General features: G+C 54.9%; 1 protein-coding gene across 1 annotated transcript in view; it reads right to left on the minus strand.

Moving 5' to 3' along the window:
• Positions 1–296: 296 nt before the first annotated feature.
• Positions 297–23,644, minus strand: part of LOC103192663 (RAP1 GTPase activating protein) — a 26,772-nt gene continuing 3,424 nt past the window's right edge. The window contains 23 exon segments of the mRNA XM_042780269.1: positions 297–397; positions 871–933; positions 936–1,095; positions 1,745–1,848; positions 2,305–2,407; positions 3,328–3,451; positions 5,161–5,274; positions 6,342–6,451; positions 7,340–7,417; positions 9,320–9,451; positions 11,542–11,679; positions 12,360–12,446; positions 13,037–13,108; positions 13,846–14,001; positions 14,933–15,062; positions 15,197–15,297; positions 15,536–15,619; positions 16,772–16,825; positions 17,267–17,345; positions 17,571–17,674; positions 21,301–21,486; positions 22,097–22,135; positions 23,313–23,360. Coding sequence (XP_042636203.1) covers positions 297–397; positions 871–933; positions 936–1,095; positions 1,745–1,848; positions 2,305–2,407; positions 3,328–3,451; positions 5,161–5,274; positions 6,342–6,451; positions 7,340–7,417; positions 9,320–9,451; positions 11,542–11,679; positions 12,360–12,446; positions 13,037–13,108; positions 13,846–14,001; positions 14,933–15,062; positions 15,197–15,297; positions 15,536–15,619; positions 16,772–16,825; positions 17,267–17,345; positions 17,571–17,674; positions 21,301–21,486; positions 22,097–22,135; positions 23,313–23,360 — 2,367 coding nt within the window.

The raw sequence follows: 23,644 nt of genomic DNA on the forward strand, positions 1-23,644 counted from the left end.
CCACAGAACACCTGCATGTGATCAATCAGGGTGGGGAACATGCAGAGCCAGGCCCACTGCAGGTTACAATAGTGATAAATAGAATTTATTTTGTACACCTGTTACCAACATACACACGGCCGCGGGAGCTTCCAAACTAGCTGTTGGGGCTAGAAGGCTGGCCTTTGGCATGGTGCCTAAAAAGTGTGAACAGACACACACAAGAACTTGGACTCAGAGCAGCTGTGACTGGTGGCCCCCTCCACAGTGGAAGGGTGCAGGAGTGAGGCCGGTGGCTCTATGCCAGCTGAGCCCCCTCAGCTGGGAGCATCCCACAGCATGGGATGGTAAGGGTTAAGCTGGGTGCTGGCTGAGAAGCCAGATAGCTCTCCCTTCTTCCGCAAGGGGTCACACATGTCTGTCACATGTAGGCAGTGGACAGGGCATTGGCAGATCTGCGATTGAGTTGGAGGGTCCAGGAGAGGCAATGAGCTCCCTGCCCCTCAGCCTACCCGGGACCCCAGGGACCCCAAGAAACAGAATGATGAGAGGATCCTAGGATGACAGTCCCTCTTCTGAGGCAGGTACATGGAATCACAGTCTTCAGGGACCTCTGAAATAATCTTGTCCATTTGCAGAAGAGATGCCCAGAAAGGGAGAGTAACTTGCCCAGAGCCACACAGCAGAACCTAAGTCAGAACTCAGAATGGCCAGCCCTGTGCTCTCTCTGCCAAATACCTCACACCCTGCTTCCTTCTAGTAGACTATGTGCACTGACATATCTCAATACCACTCCCATCTTTCTCCCCTTGAGTCCAGAGGTGTGCCCAGAGGTAATGGGGGCTTGGGACAGGCATAAGCTGGGCATGGAGTCCTGCTTCAACCATCTACTCCCTTCCCAGCCCAGACCCTCCGCCTGGGGGTGGGGAGGATGCCAGCAGCTGCCCCGCTTGAGGTCTGGATGGCTCCACCCGGCAGAGCAGCCCAAACTGGTAGGTCAAGAGGAGGACTGGGGAGGCAGGGGACAGTCCAGGGGCTGGGGCTGGCCTTGAGGGCAGAGGTCCCTTCTGTCTGGACTTGACACAGCATCTTCACCTTGTGCTTCTGCGGCCTCATCTACGGGGCAAAGGGAGAGGGAGACACCCTGAGGCAGGGAGGAAGGAGCCTGGGAGGCCTACCCTTAGAGTTCCATGGTTCTGTCCTTTCTATCCATTGGGACCCCTCAGGTCCCTGCCTCCCCCAGAAATTTCCACTGAATCTTCCCAGCAGCTTACGGGCAGAGGTGAAGCCCCACTGTACAGATAAGAAAACTAAGGCCCAGAGGGGCCCATGACCTGCCAAAGTCACCCAGCAACTGAGTAGCAGAGATCTGACCCAAGATGCACTGCTCTCCCTCAGAAGCGGGAAAGGGAACCAGGAGGAGTCAGCCCCTACCTGCTAACCTCCCCCCACCAAGCAAGAGTTGAGGGGCAGGGTCTGACCTGCTTGGTGTCATCTTCAGAGAGGGTGGCCCGACTAGGAGCCCTGCAGACAGATAACATGGCGAGGCAGGTGAAGGACAGACAACAGTGTAGGGCAAGAGACACAGGCATGCAGATGTCACTGGCTGTACCCAAGCTGGACCAGCCCATCTCTTCTGTCCTGGAGCACTCTTTGCCCAGCCCCACTCCTGTCCCCCGGATGTCTCTCCCTCCAGGGGGCTTCCTCCCAGGGAAGTGCTGGGCCATCTGCCCCTGCCTTGCCAGCCCCCAGGGGCTGCACTTACCAGCCGGGACATGTGCTCCTCAGACACTTCCAGCTGGATCTTGATCTCAGGACACGCAGGGTCCCCTGATTTGCCGGCATCTGGGTGGGGTGACCTCGAGGGGCCTGGGGAGGGGGGCAGGAGGGAGCCACCTCACTGGCCGCGGGGAGGCACCAGGGAAACGGGGGGCATGGATGGGTGGTCGGCATCGTGTTCCCCAACCCTGCCAAGTCCCTCCCTTAGGGAAACCCACCCTTATTGCCCTCTTGCCCATCCCATCAACCTCCAAGACCCTCACAGCTGCAACCAGTCCTCCAACCCCCCCACTGCCCACTGTCCAGGCACACAGTCTATAGGAGGAAGCAGGGTATGAGGCGTGGCAGAGAGCACTGGACCAGAGTGCTGGGTTCTGACTGAGTTCTTCCGTGTCTGCCCCACGTCAGGGGCCATCAGGGCCTACACCTGGGCCCCATCACATACCCACCACCTGGGGTGTGAGAACTGCTCTCGGACATTGTGTCCAGCCTTGTCCCCTCAGCCCTTCTGGGGGGGGGGGAGAGAAGCTGCCAATTGCCTGATACCTGGTGAGCTGCCCCCACTTGTGGTGCTGACACTGTCCTCCAGCCACGTGCTATAGATGAAGGAGTCCCGCTTGTGGGGCGTCCCCGAAGATGAGACACTCTCCTGGAGAAAGGAGAGAGGAGAGGCAGAGAGGTTGGCCTATACCATGGCACTGGCTTGACCCTCCCCCCCACATTCTATGAGCCCCTATCCTTGCCCCACCGAAAGGACGCTGGGTCCAGCATCGCCGGAGGAGACCACAGGAAGGAGGGCAGCCTGGAGGCAGGTGCAGATGCAGACACACATCAATCACAACCATTCATTCATTCATTCATTCATTTAGCAAACATTCACTAATGTCCTCCATGGCTTGGCCCAGGAGAATGGGCATGGCCCCTGCCCTCAGGGAGCTCAAAGTCTAGGCAGACAATAGAACTAATTATTCTAGAATCTAAGCCCCATACAGCGGGGCCTTGGTCTGTATTGTTCCCCACCGTATGTGCACCTGGAACAGTGCCTGGCAAGTAAAGGTTTGCTGACTAAAGTATGACCAAAGGGTGCTAAAGACAAAAGCTGGGGTGTTCTATGAACCTACAGGGGATTCCTAACCTACCCTGGGACTTGGAAATCAGGGAGGGCTTTTAGGAGGAGGTGATGTGAGGCTGAGTTGAGAAGGCTGAACAGAAGTCAGCCAGGCAAAGGAGGAAGAAGGAAGAGTGTTCTAGACAGAGGCTTGTGCAGAGGCCTGGAGATGGAGTGGGCCTGGTATGTTTTGGGGAATGCAGAGTGGCCAAAGCAGTAGGAGATGAGGTTGGAAAGGGAAGAAATGAAGGGTCAGAAGGTCAATGGTCTCAGAGACTAGGCTGTCTGTGGAGGGTACTGGGGACCCATGGCAAGCTTAGAGCTGGGGAGGGTTTGTCAGTGTTGTTCTTTTGGACTGGGCACCAGATCACATTTCAGCCACATGGGTAGGCTCATGCATCTCCAGGAATAAGAGGTGCCCCCAGCCCTGGCCACTGTGGAGCCAGCCCAGGGCCACTCACCAGGCCTGTGTCGTCCCCGTCCACACCCTCCGTCTCCTCCACCACACTGGTGAAGCTGCTGGCACTGGACGAGGAGCGGGAGAAGTCCTTCAGCACTTCTGCTCTCTGGGCCGCTGTCTCCACTCTGCCACAGACAGTACCCTATCAGCCAGCATCACCCTGGACACCAGCTGGGCCACATCCTCATCCCCACCCACCCAGCCCAGAGAGGCCAGCCAACAGCTTTTGTGCCCCCATTATAGTTCCCTGTACCTCTAAGCCTCCCAGGACTCCTGCTGCAGCCTCCCCACCACTGTCCTTCCTAATACCTGCACCTGAACATGCCCTACCCTGCTCAAATCCCTCTCATGGCTCCCCAGTGCCCCAGATGAAGTCTAATCACCTTGGCTTGGTTTCAATATCAACAACTAGTAACAATATCATCTAGCACATGACTGACTCTGTGCCAAACACTATTCTAAGCACTTTCACGTGAATTCTCTCATTGTTATCATTGAACTCAAAGAGAGGGTGTGTATGTTACCCAAAGTCACCCAGCCATAGGAAAAAGAACAGAGGTTTGGATCAAGCCTTCTGAATCCAGAGTGCGATCTCTTAACTCTCCCATAATTTTGTATCATGCTCAGGGCCTCTGGGTCTCCTGTCTGGAGTCTCACTTCTTCCTTCAAATCACCAAAAGCAAATTCATCTTCCAAAACTCAACCAAGGGCCCCCTACTCCAGGAAGCCCTCCCTGATTCCTCCACCCAAGGTAGGAATGACCTCCTTCCTCTGGGTCCTGCTGAGGACCTCCCTTCCTATCCCTGGTCCCTGTAACCTTTTTCTGCCTTCATGTTCACTCGCCTGACTCTTCAGTCTACACTGGGTCTCCTGGTCCTTTTAGTGTCTGCATGAAGCCTGCACAGAGTTCAGCCAACGTGTGTTGAATGGAGGCCTGAGGGAGAAGTGGGCAAATGCCTCCAGGGCAACCCCCTAAGTCAGCCCACATCACTAGAGCTTATTAAGGCCCTTCCACGCCCTAGGCCCATCAGCTCCACCTTCCAAATACATCCCAAGCCCCTACGCTTCGCTCTTCTTTCACAACCACCATCTGGTCCAGAAGCATCTCCTGGCAACCTCCAACTGCCTCCTCACCCATCTCCCTGCTCCTGTTCCTGCCTCTGCCCCATCCTCACACAGTGACCACAGCCAACTTTTTAAAAGCCTCACTCCCTTAATTACAATCTCCCAAAGACTCCTATTCTCACACAGTGTTTTCACATGGTCTCCAAAGTCGTGCCCAGCTCTCTGATTTCATTACTGCTGCCATCCTACACGTGCCTGCCAGGCCCAGCCCCTTACTCCCTGGGCTCCAGTGCTCCTGCACTACCTGTCTTTCTCTCCCTCAGGCAGCCAAGCTCTTTCCTGCCTCAGAGCCTTTGCACTTGCTGTGCTTTTTACCCTCTGCCATGCCGGTGACTCCTCATCTAGTTGCCCCTTTCAAATGTCACCCCTTTAGCGATGTCTTCCCTGAGCACCCATCTAAAATGCCACTCCCTAGCATTCTTCACCATATCCCTGTTTTACTTCCCTCCTGTCATCTCTACCTGCAAACAGCTTATTGGTTATGTCCACACTGGACTGATAGCTCCACGTATGCTGTCTGCCAGTGTTCCAGGGTCTGGCGTGCACAAGGCACTCAATGGCTGTGGGTCTCAGGGAGGACCCGAGGGAGCACCAAGGCCTCAGCGATGCCGTGGTGTGGCAGTTGCAGTGTCTCCAGGTCCAGGCTGGGAATGGAAGGCATGAACCCACCACACCCAAGCCTCCAGCTCAGCATGCCCTGAGCCCCAACCTGTTCTTGGTTGTGGGCATCTCTGGGGAGCTCTGAGTGGACGAGTTCTCCGACTTGGGCTCTTGTGAGACGTGTCCACTGTCTGGGGTCTTCTGGCCAGCTGGGGGGCTTTCCCTGTGAGGCATAAAAGGGTAGCAGGGGGATTCAGGACCAGGCCTGGCATCAGGAATAGAATGAGGCCCAGGTGGTAAGTGGAGGTCATGAGCACCTCATAGCTCACACCCAAGGGGGCTGGGCTCAGGGATCCCCTCAGAGCAGTCCCATTGGGCTTCTGGGCCAGCCTGGCCAAAGAGGAGGCGACACTGCTGGAGCACAGGTGTGACAGGCACCTCCCAACTCCTCCCCACCACAGCAGGGAAACTGGGGCCCAGAGATGAGAAGGAACCTGCCCCAGGACACCCAGCCAGGACGGATTCAAGCCAAGATTTGAATCCAGGTGAAAGAATTCCACATTCTAGTGATGCTGAAAACTGTGCCAGCTCCCCCACAGAGCCTTCTCAGTGCACCAGCACCATGCTGAGCTAAAGGGCGTTGCCCTGAATCCTCACAGCAGCCCCATGATGTTGGCTCACTTCTACTCCCGTTTTTCAGATTTGGACACTAAGGCTCAGAGAGGTCCCATGACTTGCCCAAAGTCACACAGCCCAGTTATATGTCACACGCACAAACTAGCCTCTGTTTTCCAGGGGCTGCTGAGCTGGTAACACGATTTTGCTGCCCCGTGCTGCCCACATACACATACCCACATGCCCTGACCAGCACTGCCCTGACACCAAGACAGCAGTACTGGCCTCCTCTTCACTTGCTGGGGCAGTGGAAAGAGCACGAGCGCTAAGCGCAGACAGACCAGGGCCCAGAGTCCAGCATGCCCTTCACCAGCTGTGGGGCCTGGGCAAGCCTCCTGCCCCTCTGACCTATGGCTTCTCCACCTACAAGGCACAGGCCCCAACACTGAGCCAGCAAAAGTGCCGAGAGGTGACCACGTTTCTGGGGATGTGACATACTGGCCCTGGTGCTGGATGCATAGCAGGGATGTGAAGGCACAGCTGTCATGATGGGAGACACAGTGGGATGGGGCACTCCCTACTGCCTGCTTCTCTCTGCCATTGAGTGGGGGTCAGGAGAGGGGCTGCAGGCGGGGACAGGAAAGGGGCCTGAGGAGACAGGACTGTCCCACCCACCTTTTCTCCTGGACTTCCTGTATGTTCTCAATGCCGATGGCACTGCTGCGACGTGAGCCAAACGGGCCTGACTTCTTCCTTGTAGGGCTCTTCCCAGGGACAATCAGTGACTGCAGGGAGAGGCCCAATTCAGTGCCAATCTGCTCTGGGAGCCCCTGTGCCTCCCACATGCCACCCTGGCATCCCTCTGTCCCGGGCCCTGAAAAGAGGCACTGAGCAAGAAAGCAAGAGAAAACATCTATCTCCAGAGGTAGCTCCCCCAGTTTACAGATCCGGAAACCAGGGCCCAGAGAGCGCAAGCTCCCACAGCAGGGCTGGCCTTGGGATCTTAGCCCAGGGTAGAAGGGTGGAGCCTAAAGGGGGCTGGGGCAGCCAGTCTGGGGCTGGGAGGGGAGGAGGCCAAGTCCTCAGACTGGTTAACCCCTCCTCACCTCTCTGGGTCTCCATGGGACCTACAGCCAGTGGGTGGATGCTCAGAGAGCGGGCGTAGCAAAACCCAAGCCCCTGTCCCAGCAGCAAAAAGATAGCCTCCTAATTTCCCCACACACTGGGGGTGCCCCAGGCATCAGAATTAGGAAGGTGGGCCCCAGGGAGGCACAGAGAGGCAGGAGCCCCCAAGACAGTTTATGGCAGGGAAGTGGGGGGGTGGTAGGGGCAGAGGGGAAGGATGGTACTCCATGCAGAACCAGCGATATTGGGGGACGTGCAGCTGGGCACAGGGTCTTTGGGTACTGAATCCCAGCAGGGACTAAGCCAGGGTCCCAGGGTCCAGGGCAGGGTCAGAGGCCTCTGGTGGGGGGCACTGGTGCTGGCACAGGTACCAGGCCCCAAAGCAGGCCCTGAGTGCCATCGGAGCTTCTGGCACTTTGTCCTGCACACCCTTGGGCCTGTCCCAGGGGTCAGGGGGCAACGTCCCCAATATGGCCTCCGTCCTGAGAGTGAGCAGAGAGCAGCGCGTGCAGGCAGCCTCCAGAGCTGGTGGCCCCGCGGACGACAACCTCTTCCACGGTTCCTATGCCTATGGCACTGCCCCGGCGTCCGAATCTACTCGCGCTTTTCCCAGGAATAAGCAATGACTGGCAAGTAGCAGAGGACAGGGGCAGAGAGAGGCAGACAGACATTAAGAGGGTCAGAAAGACAGATGGAGAGAGGGAGGTGAGACAGGGGAAGGAGGGAAAGACATAAGGATGGGGAAAACAAAGAAAAGAGATGGGACAGAGAAGGGGAGAGAAGTGAGATGCAGAAACAGAGCAGACAGAGGAAACAGAACAAGGGATAGACAGACAGTCATAAAGACAGAGAGAGAGACGGGGGCATGCGAGGGGGGCAACAGTGAAATACAGAGGTAGGAAGACAGAGATGGGCACAGGCAGAGACACAGACAGAGAGCAAGAAAGGGGCAGGGAAAAAGGAAAGAGAGAACAGTGGAAAGGAGGAGGAGAGGAGCGAGCAGACAGGCACAAGAGGAGAAGAAAAATACAACAGTGGGAGAGGTCAGGGAGAGGAAAAGCGAGAAGAGAGACACAGAAGGAAAAACAAAGAAAAAGAAGAGAGTGGAAGGAGAAGGAACATGAAGAGAGAGGAGAATTGTGCAAAGACAAAAACAGAAATGGGTCTGGTTACTGCCATGGTGGGTGCTGCTGGCCTGGCCCTGTCCCTGGGGCCCCTCTTTGGCCACCCATAGGAAGCTGGGCCCCTTCAGAAAGGGGATTGGTAAATCTAAAAGGGGGGAGTTGGGCCTGTTTCTCCAATGACAATGGGCTTTGTGACCCTGCTAGATAGCAGAGAATCCACCTCGCTTCCCTGTCCAGGCCAGACCACAGGACAGGTGTGAGGGTTCCCTCCTGCCATGTGGTACAGCCTCACAGCACTGAGCACAGGGCCTTGCATGCAGTAGATAGTCAATAAATGGGGGATGGATGGATGGACGGACAGGGCTTGGGAGAGCAAAGCAAATGAGTGTAGTGCTCTGAGTGGCCACTGGGTGGCGGAAAGCAGATAGGCCTACAAGTGAAGCCTCATTTAGCATTCTCTGTTCCCAGCATCCCCTTAGGTGTTAGCAACAGAATCCCAGAGTCTGGCAGACAGTAAGTAATCACACAGTAGGTGCTCATTCACGAGATGCTTACATAGAAGCCCAGTTCTTGACACAACAGTCAGTCACACAGCTACAGTGGCCCTGGTGCACAGCTGGTGCTCATACCACAGCCTAGGGCCAGGCGCACAGTAGGTGTCACAGAATAGATGCCCACATAACAGCTCACTTCCTGACACATAGCAGGAGCTCAGTGAAATCCAGAATATAGCACACATTATGTGCTCATACAGCCATCCATTTCCACACACACAGTAGGTTCTCAGAAATCAGCCCAAGGCTGGGCATACAGTAGGTGCTCACAGAGTTGATGCTCACACAGCAGCCCAGGACCTGACACATAGTAAGTGCTCACAGAAGCTCAGGGCCAGGCCCATAATAGATGCTCACAGAGTACATGTCCACACAGCAGCCCAGGCTCTGACACACAGTAGGTACCCACCCAGCATTCCAGAGCCAGGCATAGAGTTGGTGCTCACACAGCAACTCAGGTCCTGTCATATAGTGGGTGGCCACAGACTGACACACAGTAGGTGCTCCCAGAAACCCAAGGCTTGACAGTAGGTGACCACATAGCAGCCGAGTCCCCAGCACACGACAGACAGTAGGTGCTCAGTAAGAAATGTGAAGTAGAAGCTGCCCCAAGCTGACCCCAAGAAAGTCCACACCCATATGAGGGGCTAGGAGAAGAGGAGGGCTGAGGAGCTCAGGAGAGGGCTGCAGGCTCTCAGCTTCCCAGTGTCCCAGCCTAGGAACTTAACCCCATGGAGAGGAGTGTCTGGACCAAGTCCAGAACCCAGGATGGGCATGTGGACAGCGAGGTGATAGAAGGACATGGGGCCAGCTTCAGGAGGTAAGGGAGAGCCAGGAGGGGGGCACTCACTATTCCAGCCGCCTTAGCCAGGTCTGGGTTGTTGGGCATGAAGCTCCCGCTGTGGCTGGTGGACACGGTGTTGGGCTTCTTGTTGCTCAGCCCCATGGCGTCCATGGACTGGCTGCGGCTCCGAATGACCCGCTGTGGGGGTGAGGCGGGGCACCGGCTTCATAAGGCACCACCACCTCAAGGAAACCCAGAGCCTCGGGCTGCACGAGGAGCCAGGCATCTGGTCCCTTGCCACCAATACCCTCTGGGTGATGCCCAGGGATTCCCCTGCCCTCATGAGGCCTTAGTTTCACTGTCGCACAAGAGGCAGGTCCACATGGGTAGTCTGGCTCTGCCACCAATGAACAGGGTGACCCTGGGCAAGCTGTTTCACCTCTCTGAACCCCAGTTTCCTCCTCACATGGTTGTTGTAAAGACTGAAAAAGGTACTGGGTCATGACCAAATGTGCACAGAGAACCCTCCAGAAACCTCAGTTCCCTCCCAAGATTTCTTAGAGCTTCCTTCTTTCTTTTCCTTCCTCCCCTCCTTTCTTAGTGAATCTTTACTGACACGAGACCACGTATCTTACGTTAACTGTCTGTCTACCCATCGGCCCTCCGAAGGGGTGACTATTATCACCACCATTTTACATATGCTGAAACTGAGGCAGAGGCGAGCTTGGAACCCAAACACCAAATCCCATGCCCTTAACCATCAGCTCTGCTGCCTCTTAGAAATTCTTGGACCTAATCTAGGTGCACTGTCCAGCACTCATCAAATGTGGGACCACTGGAGACTGCCTCAAAGAAGGTCCCCAGACCTATACTCATCCCACCCTTCCCGTCTCCAGTGAGCCCTCCCCAAGCCTCTTTCTCGAAAGATGAGTCTGTTCACCTCACCTCCAGGGCAGGCTGGGCAGCTTGGCTAATTCCCTCATGCAAACCCATGTCTCCAGCTCTGTGGCCTGGCCTGGGGTGAAGGCGAAGAAGCCTCAAGAGAGCCTGGCTGGGGCACCTGGAGAATGGGCCATCCTCTTGTGGGTGTCAAAGAGGTGTGGCACTTGCACCCTGGGGTCCTGCCATCTGGGTGAGTCCAGGCTCTACAGAGAATGCCCTCCTCCTTGGCCTCTCACTCTGACCAACAGATAGTCGCTGAGGCAGGCAGGGCATTTTGCTTTTTAATTTAGTCTAACTGCTTTACAAATAAAATAATAACTCAACAACACAATATGAAGTAAGGTGCTGTTATCCTACACAACAGATGAAGAAACTTAAGAACAGCCAGCTGGCCAGTGGTCCAGCTGAGATTTGAACCAGGGCTTCTGTGCCCTTAACACTAAGCTGCCTCTCCACTGGCCACTCAGTTCATACACACACCCTCAGGGACCTCTGCTTGTGTCCCTATTTCAGAACAGAGGACCTTCCTTTCTTCAGCACATACTGACCTGCAGCCACTACCCTTGGCACTTCAGCAGAACTCCCCGGAGCAGGGGCATAGCAAGGTTAACAAACAGCCAGGGAAATCTCTAAGACATCTCTCCGTTGGGTCACCACCCTCAGTTTCAAGATGAACAGACCTTGCTAGCAGCAGAAGAAAAGCCTTCCCTCTTCTTACCTGGCTGCCTCAGTCAGGTGCCTTTCATATCGGTGGCACCTCAGAATAACATTCCATGCCTCCTCTGGCACCCTTTAACTTGAGCCCAGAAGGACGTGTCCCGCTCTGCCCCACCTCGCTACACCTCTGGATGCCTACCATGCTTGAGGAAGGGTGCTGCTGGGCCACGCTGAGTTAATAGTGGCTCAGGGGCACTCCCCCTCCAAGTGGCACCCAGAGAACGAGCCATACTTGTCATATCTGAGATACACCTGGGCCCTCAGGGACTCTGCCCCCACATCCAGGCCCTGCCTCCAAGCCACTAACTCTTCCCCAAGCTAGAACCCCACCTTATACTCTACTCCCAGTAGCAAGCTCTACCCCAGAAACAGACCACACCCCCAAGTCTGAACCCACCCCAAATCCTTGGGTTCACCTTGAGTTTCTCCCTAACCTACACTCCACCCCCAATGGAAGTTCGTCTATATCCTCACTCCCACGCCTGGCTCACCAGTCCCACCCCCAACCCTATACTAAGCCACCCCCCCTCACAGGGGGGAGGGGGGAGCGCGGAGGACTGCGGGGCGGGGCACAGGGGGCCTGGGGGGGGGCGGGCGGGGGAGCGAGGAGCTAGACCCAGGGGAGTCACCTTGAAAGACTCGAAGAAGCCCCCACCCCCGCTGCCGTTCTCCATCTTGTCCTCGTCCCCGCCCAGGCCCATCATAGACTGGCTGTGGGTATGCAGCTCTTCGTAGAGTGTCTCCAGAAGGGCGGCCCGCGTCCGCTCCTGTGGGCCAGACGAGTGGTGAGGAAACCGCAGGCTCTCACGGTTCGAAATCCGGCAATCAAGTAAGCGGTGCGTGGGGAAGAGTTTGGGCCGCTCGAGGGTATTCTGGCTTCCCCAAACCCCTCCGCAGATCAGGCAGCCCCCCAGGGCTCTTGATGGTCCCTCAAGATCTGGCTTCACTCCTCCATTCCCATCCCTCCTTGGCCCTTCTACCACCTTTGAGGCCCCTCCTATACACACCTCATAACTAGTTGCCCTGTTGATTCTGACTCGTGGTGACCCCATGCATGGCAGGGTAGAACTATAATCCATAGGGTTTCGGTGCTGACTTTTGGAAGGAGGCTTTCTTCTTAGGCACCTCTAGGACTCAAACCTCCTATCTTCCCATTAGCAGCCAAGTGCATTTACCATTTGCACCACCCTGGGACTCCACCCAAGCCCTGCCGTTGTTGGCTGTTGCCACGTACATTTTGTGGCCACCCCCATGTGTCGTGTGTAGAGCAGAATTGCTCACAGGGTTTTCAAGCGTTACCCATTCCTAAATCCTTCCTCCATCTGCTGCAAGGCCCTCATCCCTGCCCAGCCATGGTCTGAACAAGGCTTTTCCCTCCCCAGGGGCAAGGCTGAGATTCTGAGAAAGGAGTGGGGGATCAGCCCTAGCAGGAGACCCACAGCCTCACCTCCAGTTTGGCAAACTTTTCTGCCTTGTAGCAGGCATATTCGGCATTGATCAACTTTGTCAACAAAAATTCCTGGAACTCAGGCCCCTGGGAACCCCCAGCATGGAGGAGAAGAGAAGAAGAGTCAAGTTAGCACAGAAATAAGGGGCTGAACCCCCAGGAGTCAGGGGCTGGAGCTCCTAAGCCACCCCCTGCTGGGGTCTGGGGCTGCTCCCACCTCATTCACAGAAGGACATCTCCTGGGGGCTCAGCTCCACAGCCCAGCCACCTGAGGGCCCTGTGCCTTCATGCCTGCCCATCCCCTCAGGAGGGCAAACTCCTTAAATGCAAGCGCCTGGACTGGGGTCTCCTACTGCCTCTTTTGAGGCAGCAGGTGTGTTGTGCATGGGGCTGGAGCCAGGGCTCAAAATGTAGCTGCTGAGAGGTGGGGAGTCGTGTGCCCTGCTCCCTAATCATCTTAGAGGAAAGACGATTATAACTGAGGAAGGCCACAGAGTCTGCTATGAAAATGTGAAATAGTACATCTGCTTGTTGTGTAATCTTGTAAAAAACAAACAAACAAAAACACTGTTTTTATCAAGATGGCACAGCCGCAAGGTAGGGGAGCCCAGCTACCCCGACAGAATGTGCACCCCCCCTCTGCCCGTGACCTGACCGGGAGTAGGGCTGCCACTCACCTTCCTGAACACAGCAGGGTCTGGGAGAGGGGGCCCAAAGAAGGGCACATCATCCCTGGCAGTGACGGAGACCTGGAAGGGAGGGCAGCTGTCTGTGGCGCCTGGAGCCTGCTCTGCCCCAGCCCCTCGGCCCCACACCAGCCAAACAAAGCCAAACCCACTGCCATGCACAACTCTGACTCATGATGACCCCGTGTGTTACACAGAGAACTGCTCCACAGGATTTTCTTGGCTGTAATCTTTACAGAAGCAGCAAGCCAGGGCTTTCTTCCAAGGCGCCACTGGATGGGTTCGGATCACCAACCTCCTGGTTAGTAGTCAAGTGCTAGCTATTTGTACCACCCAGGACCCCTAAATTACCACCCTTTCCCACCCTATTATGGGCATAGGGCCTGGCCCTCAGGAGGCTCAGTGACTGCTGATTGGGTGAATGAACCCCAGGATTTCCACTCCTTGACCCTTTGCCCTGAACTTGAGTGGTGGAAAGGGGTGGAGGGCAACAGGAGTAACTGGCGATAGTGAAGTCAGTTAGGCTGACGGAGGCAAAGGAGGGTGATTCCAGGCCAGGGGGTGGAGGAGGGTAACCAGCCCCTTTGAGGGGGTGACCTTTGGGAAGGCAGAGAGGGGAAGATGGGAATCCTCCCTCATCAGCACAGGAAGCAAGCTCAGAGCCCCTCTGATGAGCCCCACTTACAGTTGGGAAAACTGAGGCTCAGAGAAGCATTGCGGCAATGAGGGCACAGCTATGGCTGGAACCACAGCTGATGCCCTAGGTCTGGCTCTGAGCCTCTGGCTCCAACATCACCCACCTTGTAGAGGGGGCCATCAGAGCCCCCGCCCTCAGCCTGTACCACCACATAGGCATGCAGGAAGTTGGATGCAATCATGTCGGGGACGAAGGGTGTGTTCTCATCCTGGAAGACCACAGCCACGATGTCATTCCCGATGTGCCGCTTCCGCTGCAACTAAGCACAGGGTCATGGCCATCACCCAGGGAACCTTCGGGGGGCAGGGGACACAGTGCCAGCAGGGCTGGGGGAAGGTTCGGGGCAGGCCAGGGGCATATTTAAGATTAGCTTTCAAAAAAAAATTTAATGAAAAACTTATCTTACTTAATTTTCTTGGAATCCTGTGACAGATGAGGAAACTGAGGTCAAGTGAGGAGTGACTTACCTAAGGCCCCACAGTAAGTTACGAGATTCAAACTGAGGTCTCCTGGTCCCTAGACCCTACTCTTCAGTCCTTTTCCTATCTAAGTCCCCCAAAGATGCCCTTCATTGAACAAACAAGCTCCACTCAGCATATACTTGTATGGCTACAACAGACGACCTTATTAGAAGAAGATAAAAAGACATTAAAAATAAAGAATAAATGTTTCTATTTTTCTCCCATTACCCTTTCATCCCCATGGGATGGGTGGGGGTAAGGTAGACAGCCCTGCAGGAAGCCCAGGGAAAGGGGGACACATTTTTTAGTCCAGTTCCCTGAATTTTCCCTGTACTTCCTCACTTCCAGGCCTCCTACCTCCACCAAGTCTAAGGGCCCTCACGGAAGCCACAATGCCCTTCAGTCCCCATGGTAACACTAGCTCCCATTTACTGAGCACATGCATGGACCAGGCACTCTTCCATTATCACTCTAACTGCAGGCCCTCATTTCTGCTCACCTGTGACGTAGGTGCTAATATTCCCATTTCACAGACTTGGAAACTGAAGCTTTTCACAACACTGTAGCAACCTGTCTCCCCTCCCCCAAATGGATTGAGAGCCCTTGAAGGGGTGGGGTTACTGAATCATTTCCATCTCTACCCCAAGGCCCAGTAAGCACTGAGCCTGGTGTGATGGACAGGTTGATGGGTGGGTAGGTGGGAAGCAGGTGGGTGTGTGCCCAGGCTACCTGCTGGGCGTCCCCTTCTGTGTAGGGCAGCTTGGTGGACACGTGAAACATGATCTCCTTGTTGCGGAAGTTGCAGTACACAGACTCGGTCCCCGTCTGCCCGTGGGTCACGTCCAGGCCTCCTCGGAACCTGCCCCCAGGCCCCCCAGGCCACGGCTCAGTCTCCAGCCCCAGCCAGGCCTCCGTGGGGCCAAGACGAGGGCTCCCTCCCTGCCCAGGGGTATAGGGCAGATTACACTCTATTTACCCCACCCTGATGCTCACCCCTTAAAGTCCTGTAGTTTGATCTTCTGGCCAAGAAACTCCAGGAACTCCACAAAGGCTGGGCTTTCCTCATTGGTGCTGAAGAGCTCTTCCTCAGAGGTCTGGGAGCCACACAGAGGGGCCGAGGTCATCGGGCTGGGGCTCCTGAGCAGCCCTGCCCCCCAGCCCTGATGGTGCCTAGAAAAGGCCGAAGGGAGGATCCCAGGCAGCCCCTGGGCCCCTGGGCAGCAGAACCCCTTGGCAGGTGTTAACCTGACTGGTGCCCTGACAAAGGTGTGAGGTCCCATATACAAGGTAAGGCAGGGTTAGGGAGCAGGGAGGGGGAGGAGGTGAGCACACCTGTCCGAGCTTCTGGTAAATGACTCCAAACTTGAAGTTATTGCTGATCACATGCTCATCAAAGGTGACAATGAGGCGGGAAGCCTGGGTGGAGAAGATAAGTGGGGATGATGGGAAGAGTACACATGGTTTTTTCAAGTTGCCGTGTACTGAGCTCTCAATGTGAGCCAAGCACTGGGCCAGGCCCTCTACATTCCTCACCGATTTAATCCTCGCAACAAGGCCATGAGGGAGACACTCTTGCTCTTCCCATTTCACAGATGGAGAAACCAAGATTTAGAGAGCTGGAGTCACTTGCCTGAGGTCAATAGTTGGTAAGTGGCAGAGCTGGGACTTGAACCCAGGTCTCCTGAATTCCAAAGCTTAAGTTCACTGCTCTGGAGTCTGTCCAGGAGCTCCCTTCCTGCCATGGTTGAGCCCACCTCCATTCAACTCTACAACATCCAACTTGCTCTTTGGCTCCTCTGCAAACCCACCTCACCCTTCTGGAACAGGCCAAATCCCACCACCTTGCTGTGGGCCTTGAACAGTTTCCTCAGTTTCCTCTTCTGTAACTGAGAGGCAGAACCTGATTCCTGAGGCCCTCTCCCTTAGGGGCCCTTTACTGGATGACACCACCCATCAGGGATCTCACCCTGCTCTAGAATGCAGTTGGAGCCACAGGAGCCACAGGCCACAAGGCTCACCTCTTCCAGGAAGCCTCCTGGCTCATCGAAGACAGAAGTCCCCACACCTTTACCTACATTGTCAACAGCACCTCAAAACCAGCACCTAACACCAGAGCTAGAAGGGTACCCACTGTCTGCAGGCAGCATTTATGGGGTGCCCTTATTCCCCCCAGGTTTCCTCTGCAGTCAGAAGGCAAGGCCAGTGGAGAAGAGACTTTCCCAAGGCAGGCCTGGAGTCCCTGTGTCTCAGAAGCACAGTTGGAAGGGTTTCCAAGCAGCAGTGGGAGTTGCCAGCTATAAGTAAGACCTGGCACCATGGCCAACAGACAAGATACCTGAGGTTTTAGTGCAGGCCCTCCTTATCTGCTGTGCATCCTTTGATAAAGTACAGAACCTTTCTGGGACCTTGGTTCTTCTTCTGCAAACTGAGGACTTTGCAGGGTTATTGTGAGGATTAAAATGAGAGAATTTAGGGAAAATGCCTGGCATACAGTTGGTGTCCAATAAATGCTTAGTCCCCCAGTTACCCCCCCCCCCCTTAATGAGCAGGGCCCAGATCCAGCCATACCTTGGGGTAGAGCACAGGGTAGAAGCGATCCACATTTACATCTTCACACACCAGCTGCAGGAGGAGATAAGGGAGGGGCCTGAGTCAGGGGCAGGCCAGGAGGGGATGAGGCCCCTGGGACACAGGTCTGGGGGAGGACAGCAACAGGAAGGCTAAGGGAGGAGCCACACTGGGAACCACCAAGGCTGAAGCAGGATGGGGGTGCTCACTGCTCCTCAGAATGGGATACAGAAAGCTGGGGTCCTGGTACCTAAGAATGTTCTAGAGAGTACCCAAAACAGGTGAACAGGGGACAGGAGCCCATGAGAACAAGTAGCATAGTGGGAACATGTGAGAGACAGACCACACAGACAGGGCTACTGCCCCAGGGCTAGGATCTGGAGCTAAAGATGAGGCCTTGCTAATGCAAAGCCATAGCCCAGCTGGGTGCCCAGCTGCGGTGCCCAGACAGGGTGGGAGCCCTAACATGGGTGTGGGGGGTGGCAGAGGCCTCACCTTTGCCATCTGGACCACATTGGGGAACTCGGTGAGGCAAGAGATGGGGATGACGTCATGGTATGTCCGGCACTTTGTCCTGGGAGGAAAAAGACAGACTGAGGAATTATACAGTGAGACAGGGAGAGTGGGCCCCCCGGAAAAAGACCAGAGAGGGTGGACCACAGGGAGGGCCTGAGGCGATGATAGGGCCTGGGGCTGGCTGTGCAATCTAAGACATAGCCCCTCTCTGGCCATGAAGGGGAGAGTGGCTACAATGAGTTGGCTCTCAGATTATAAGACCTCACCCCTCCCCCGCCTTTACCTAAGCAGCAGCCGCAGGTGCTCTTGGTCTCCAATGACATCATACTTGAGGGAGAAGACCAGGTGGCCCAGGGCTGTGTCCAGTGAGTAGTAATTGAAATGCTCCTAGGTGGGAGATGGGGGTAAGGGAAGTGGATGAGGCTGAGCCTGGGGTCTGCAGGAAAGCAGACTAGGAAAGCCAAGTCCCTCCCAGATGGGGGCTCTTCACCAGGGACCAGGCATCCCAGCTCACAGCACAGGATCTGCAGGAGACAGAGCTGCATTCAAATCCCAGCTTTGCCACCTGCCAGCTAGGTGGCCTGAGAAAGTCACTTCTCTCTGTGCCTTGGTTTCCGCACTCCACATGGAGTACAGTTCTATGCTGACACACACAGGGTTGCCAGGAGTCTGAATCAACTGGATGGTAATTGGTTTCATTTTGGTTTTTCATTCTTGGTTCGTTCCCAGGTGATGACCCTGTACTGGGGCCTGCTGGTTTTGTCAACAGTCATACTGGATCTCCCCACTGGCACCAATACCCCCAGGGACAGACCAATGCCCCAGACCCAGATTAAGGCCACACAGCTTCCTAATCCCCAATGGAGGCACCCCCTTCTCCCAAAATACACATGTACACAGACACACACCTTGGCTCTCGGGGTCCTCACCAAAATTGAGGACTATATATGTATCTATACACCTGTTCTCCTGTCCCTATTCATCTCAGGGCACACCGTAGGTACTCAATAAAAGTATTGAGCCAACTGACTGGTGAACCTGTAATTTAGAAGGCCCTGAAGCCAGGGCCTGTCAGAAACAGGAAGTGAAACAGCTCGGAAACACACTGGGTAGCTGATCCGGCAGGTTCTCGCCTTCCTGCTTTACTTTGACAGTGGCCACAAGATTGGGAAGAAATATACCAGAGGGCACAAAGGGTGGCTGTGGCAGGAATGGCACCCCCAGAGGAGCCCAGAGCTGGCACCTCCAGGAGAGGAAGTCCCAAAGCCAAGGGTTGTGGGTGCCACCCAAGCCTGGCCCTGGGCTCCCCTGCCCAGCCCTGGCCCTGGCAGTGGAGCCAGCTTCCCAGCCACACCCACTCCAGGAATCATCCTGGAAGTGGGTCCTGTTTAAACATGAACTCTGTTCCCAGAGGGCAGGAGCAGAGAGTTGGAGGGCCACAGGATGCTCCCCACAATCCATAGTTTAGGGAGGAGTATTCTGAGTGGACTTGGAGCAGAGTTCCCCCAGCTCTGCCTGGATACGGAGGGGCAGAGATCCCCAGATGCCTGCCACCAGCCACAGAGAGGGAGTGACAGGCACTTGACAAGGAGAGTTGCTCCAAAGTCCTGGCTGGGAAGTTTCCCTCCCCTTCCCCCCCTCCCCCCCAAAAGCCAGGCCCAGAGGAATCCAAGTGGAAGGGTGGGCTCAGGGTCCTAGGAAGTCAACATCCAAAGTCACTCTGACCACCTCTCTCTGCTAGAACAGGACCCAATGCTGAAGCACCTGGATGCTTCCCTAGTCATTCTACCTGGAGTCAGGAAATGGTCTTGCCTCCCCACCAACCTCCAGGGGCACCCTCCACCCTGGAACTCCCTCCTCTCAGTGCTGATAACCTATTTCCTGGTGACCACGCCTCTTCCAAGAATTTGTTCCTAATCACCCCAGGCCAAGGCAATTCCAATTAAAAAAATACACAAGCTCCTCCCATGTGCTAGGTGCTGGGGGCACAGACCAGGTCCTCCCCTGAAAATGGGGTATCTGAACCCCCAACTTGAACCTCTTCAACTCATTCAGTGCTCAAGGTCCACCACCTCCATTCCGTCACTCATCACAGATGCTGTCAGCTCTCACACCCACACCCAGTCGAGAGCCTCTGAACTGTGAGAACCTGGGATGCAGGTCTCTCTTTCCACCTGTGGTGCTCAAAGTTGGAATTTCATGGCCTGGTCTGGGTTTGGAATCCCTGAATAGCACAAATGGTTAATGCATTCAACTGCTAACTGGAGGTTGGCAGTTCCAAGTCCACTTAGAGGGTCCTCAGTAGAAAGGCCTGGTAATCCACTTTTGAAAAATCAGCCATTGAAAACCATATAGAGTGCAGTTCTATGCTGACACACACGGGGTTGCCGTGAGTCAGAATCAACTGGATGGTAATTGGTTTCATTTTGGTTTTTCATTCTTGGTTCGTTCCCAGGCGATGACCCCTGTACTGGGGCCTGCTGGTTTAGTCAGAGTCATACTGGATCTCCCCATGGCACCAACATTCTCAGGACCAGACCAATGCCCCAGAACCAGGTTAAGGCCACACAGCTTCCTAATCCCCAATGGAGGCACCCCCTTCTCCCAAAATACACATGTTACACAGACACACAGCTAGGAGCTTGACTCCTCTCATAGTGTATGTCTCATGGAAAGTCAGCCAGACCTGCTCAGTAATTCCTGGCTCAGTAATTGTGTGACCATGGCCAAGTCACTTCACCTCTCTGAAATTCACTTTTTTTCCATAAAAACAAAATAACCCTGATCTCACAGGGTAACTGTGGAGATTTAATAATAATAGCTGACATTTATTAAATGTCACATGCCAGGCATGGTTAGCTCTATGTACCTTATATATACTTCTATTCCCCACTTTCACAGATGAGGAAACAGGCTGGGGAAGGTTAAATAACTCGCCCAAGATCACAGTATCAAGAAATGGAAAAGCCCCTCCTGTAGCTTCCAGCCAAACAAAGACAGGCATATGAGCTGAACATTTACATTAGATACACTCCTTGGAGAGACCGATCATGGAAGAATAGAAGGACTGTGTATACACAAGGAGACAGCTGGGAGGGCAGGAGTGCATGGGAGGGAAGGACACAGGGAAGAGGTAACTATAGGAAGTGGGAGGGGAGCTATTGCATTGTGGGAGATTGCAGTCAATGTCATGAGACAAAGTATATGTGAGCTGCTGTATGGAAAGTGAATTTGCTCTGTAAACTTTCACTAAATCACAATAAAAATTTAAGGAAAAAAAAAAGAAAGAAATGGAAAAGGCAAGATTTGCATCCAGACCATGAGACTCCAGAGCCCAAGAGATACTTCTCCACTTTGTTATACACTGACAGACAGACAGCACCTAGCATAGAGTCTGGCATGTACAGGGTCCCTGCTTACGCCCACCCCTCCAGCCCGTACCACTGTGGGCCATAACCTCACCGAGTAAATGTCACCTGGAACACTGTGGTACAACACCCTGATGAACTGTCACTGGGCAGGGTCCCAGCCCCCACCCAGGCTGCCACAGGGTAGGCTCTGGACCTATTTTAATTGGCTATCACATACCTGGCCTAAAATGGGGCCAGGCACACAGCTCGTCCTCATGCTTGCTAACCCTTGTCAAATGCTCACTTGGTGCCAGTGCCATTCTAAACACCTCAGAAGCATCATCTCAAGCCTCACAGCAACCTCAAGAAGTGGGCACCGTTACCATCTCTACTTTTATAGTTGAGGAAGGAAGCACAGAGAGGTAAAGGGATTTGCCTGATGTCCCACGTCATAGGTGGCATAGCCAGGATTCAAACCCTGGGAGAGTCCCTGCTGTTAACCACAATGCCATACTATTATTGCCTTTTGCAAAAAATGTTTGTTGAATGAATGAGTGAATCCACTACACATGCTCCCTGAGACTCTGGACTCTGGGACTGTCACCCAGGCTCAGCCAATGAGTTCTGCTCTCTGCCACCCCCGAACACCAGCAGACCACTCACCTTGCCAAGAAAGTGCTTCCGGTAGATGCGGGCTGTAGGGTTGCACTCGAGCTTCACCTTGGTTGTGGGTGACTGCAGTGGCTCTGTCTCTGGGATGCTGGTGATTTCATGATTGGTGCCTTCAATCCAGTAACCCCCGAACTGGGGCAGCAGGATGAGAGGGAAGGGCCCTTCTCGCCCCAGGACCTGAAGGGGGAACCTGGCTGAAAGCCACCCCACACTGCACCCTAGGACCACGCCCCAGATCTGCAGCCACTTTTGCCATAACTAAGAGGTAGTCAAGGAGGCCTGGCTTGGCTGCTAACTGAAAGGTTGGTGGTTTGAATCTACCCAGTGGCTCCATGGGAGAAAGACCTGGCAATCTGCTTGAGAAAAGAGTCTAGCCTAGGAAACCCTATGAGGCAGCTCTACTCTGTCATACGGGATTGCTATGAGCCAGAATCATCTTGATGGCACCCAACAACAAGGGGTACTAGGGACAACTAGGAGCCTGTGTGAGCCCCTAGGATTCGTATCCATCCCCCCAGGGTACATGCTCCAGCCCTTCTCCTACTACAGTCATTGACCCAGATAGTACCAAGCTCCATGTCCCTGCCTGGAAAGCAGGGAGGGGGCAGGGAGAGCTGGGAGCATGACCTCAGCCTAAAGAGGCAGAAATGGTCAGCTCTGAAGTCTTGGGCCTGTAAACTGAGTCTCAACCCCCACAGCTAGGCCTATGGGCAGGCTCCAGAGTGGGAGGGGGAGGACCCGGGCATCCTGGGACTCAGAGTGAGGGTGGGCCTGGGGATCTAGTTACCTCATGGACACTTGGGTAGGGGATGTAGTCCTCCTCTGTCTGCAAAACACAAGCAGGGTAGAGCCCTGGGGCAGGTCTGCACCCTTCCCATCTTCCAGTCTCCCCAGAACGACTCCATCTGCTAAGCCAGCTAGCCAAGCCGGGTGTGTGGATGGCGCTGGGTCCTCATCTTCCCATTTTGCAGATGGGACAAGAGATTGCCTTGGGGTGACTTCACAAGGCAGAGACTGAGGCAGGCTTAGATCACTGAGGGCTGGCATCTTCTGGATCCTCTGCCTCCTGGGAAGAAACCTCTGGACCAACAGTTCTCACTGAATAAGTCAGGGCTGGGAGGCTTGTTAAAACAGCTTGCCGAGCCCACCTCCAGAGTTTCTGACACAGTGGGTCTAGGGCAGGGCATGGGAGTTTACATTTCTAACCAACTTCCAGGTGATGCTGATGTTGCTGGTCTGGGGATCACACTTGGAGAACCACCGCCCTGGACAAAGCATCAGGCACACGAACTCACCTTTAAACCTCACCCCTGTAGCCCTGGGCCCACTCCCCCAGGCCCAGCTGCTGGCCTTCCAGGGTTGTTGGGGGTCCCAGACACGAGGAACTATATGCCTATCTGGAGGGGCTGTATAGCTTCCCAAGAAAATTCTGAGTTGTAAAGGAGAGCCTCCCCTCATGTTCCTGTCAGTTTCTGGCATGAGCATCATCAGCCCTTCCTCTGTCCTCCACCCTCCACCCCAGGCAGGAGCTACACGGAGCAGTAGCTCATTGGCCTTCTAGGTCTGGGGCTGAGTCTTCCTGCAACTGCTAACCATAACTGGTTTTAAGGGAAAACCTTTTGTGACAGGCTGCCTTCAGAGGAGTGGGGGCCTTGACTACAGGGCAGGAGATCTGGAAAGTCAGGTGGGTTTACTGAGTTTAGGAGTTTATGGAGGTGAAGATGGGGTGAGGAGTCATTGGAATGGAAGCCCTAGGGCAAGGGAGTTCTCAGTGTCTCAGATCTCCCCCAGGGTCACCCTTAGGGCCCCAGAAAGGGTAGCTGGATTCTCCTGGCCACTGCTTCCATAGGAGCTGTGACAGCATTTCCTGGACCCCGCCCTACCACCCCCTGGGGTGTGGAAGGAGCATGACCCCTTGCCCATCCCTCCCCCCCCAGATATCCACACTCTTCAGAAGGGGCTGGTCCACAGGGGTGGGCAGGGGAGCCGTGGTGCAGACCTACTTTGAGGGGTGGTGGGAAGGAGCATCGTTGTTCATCCATCCTGCTTCCCTGCAAAGAGAAGGCAAAGTACCCCCATCACACACCCTCCCTGCCTCCTGCCTCCCCACTGAAGGAAGGATCCCACCTCTTTGTGAGTGTAAGGGGAAGCCTCAGGAGAGGCCTGCAGACATGCAGTGCTCCCTAGGTTGGGGTGTTGGCCCTCTCCAAAGGGTCAGCTGTCCCGACAATACCCTGGGCCATGGAGGCTGCCAGAAACTGGTGGGGGCTGGGCTCTGCACTGGAATGCACGTGCTGCTAGGAGTGGGGGCAGGGGCTCTGTATGCGGCCTGTGT

This window comes from Orycteropus afer, unplaced genomic scaffold (genome assembly GCF_000298275.1).
Source record: "Orycteropus afer afer isolate SDZICR_OR568_19922 unplaced genomic scaffold, OryAfe1.0 scaffold00031, whole genome shotgun sequence".
Lineage (NCBI taxonomy): Eukaryota > Metazoa > Chordata > Mammalia > Tubulidentata > Orycteropodidae > Orycteropus > Orycteropus afer.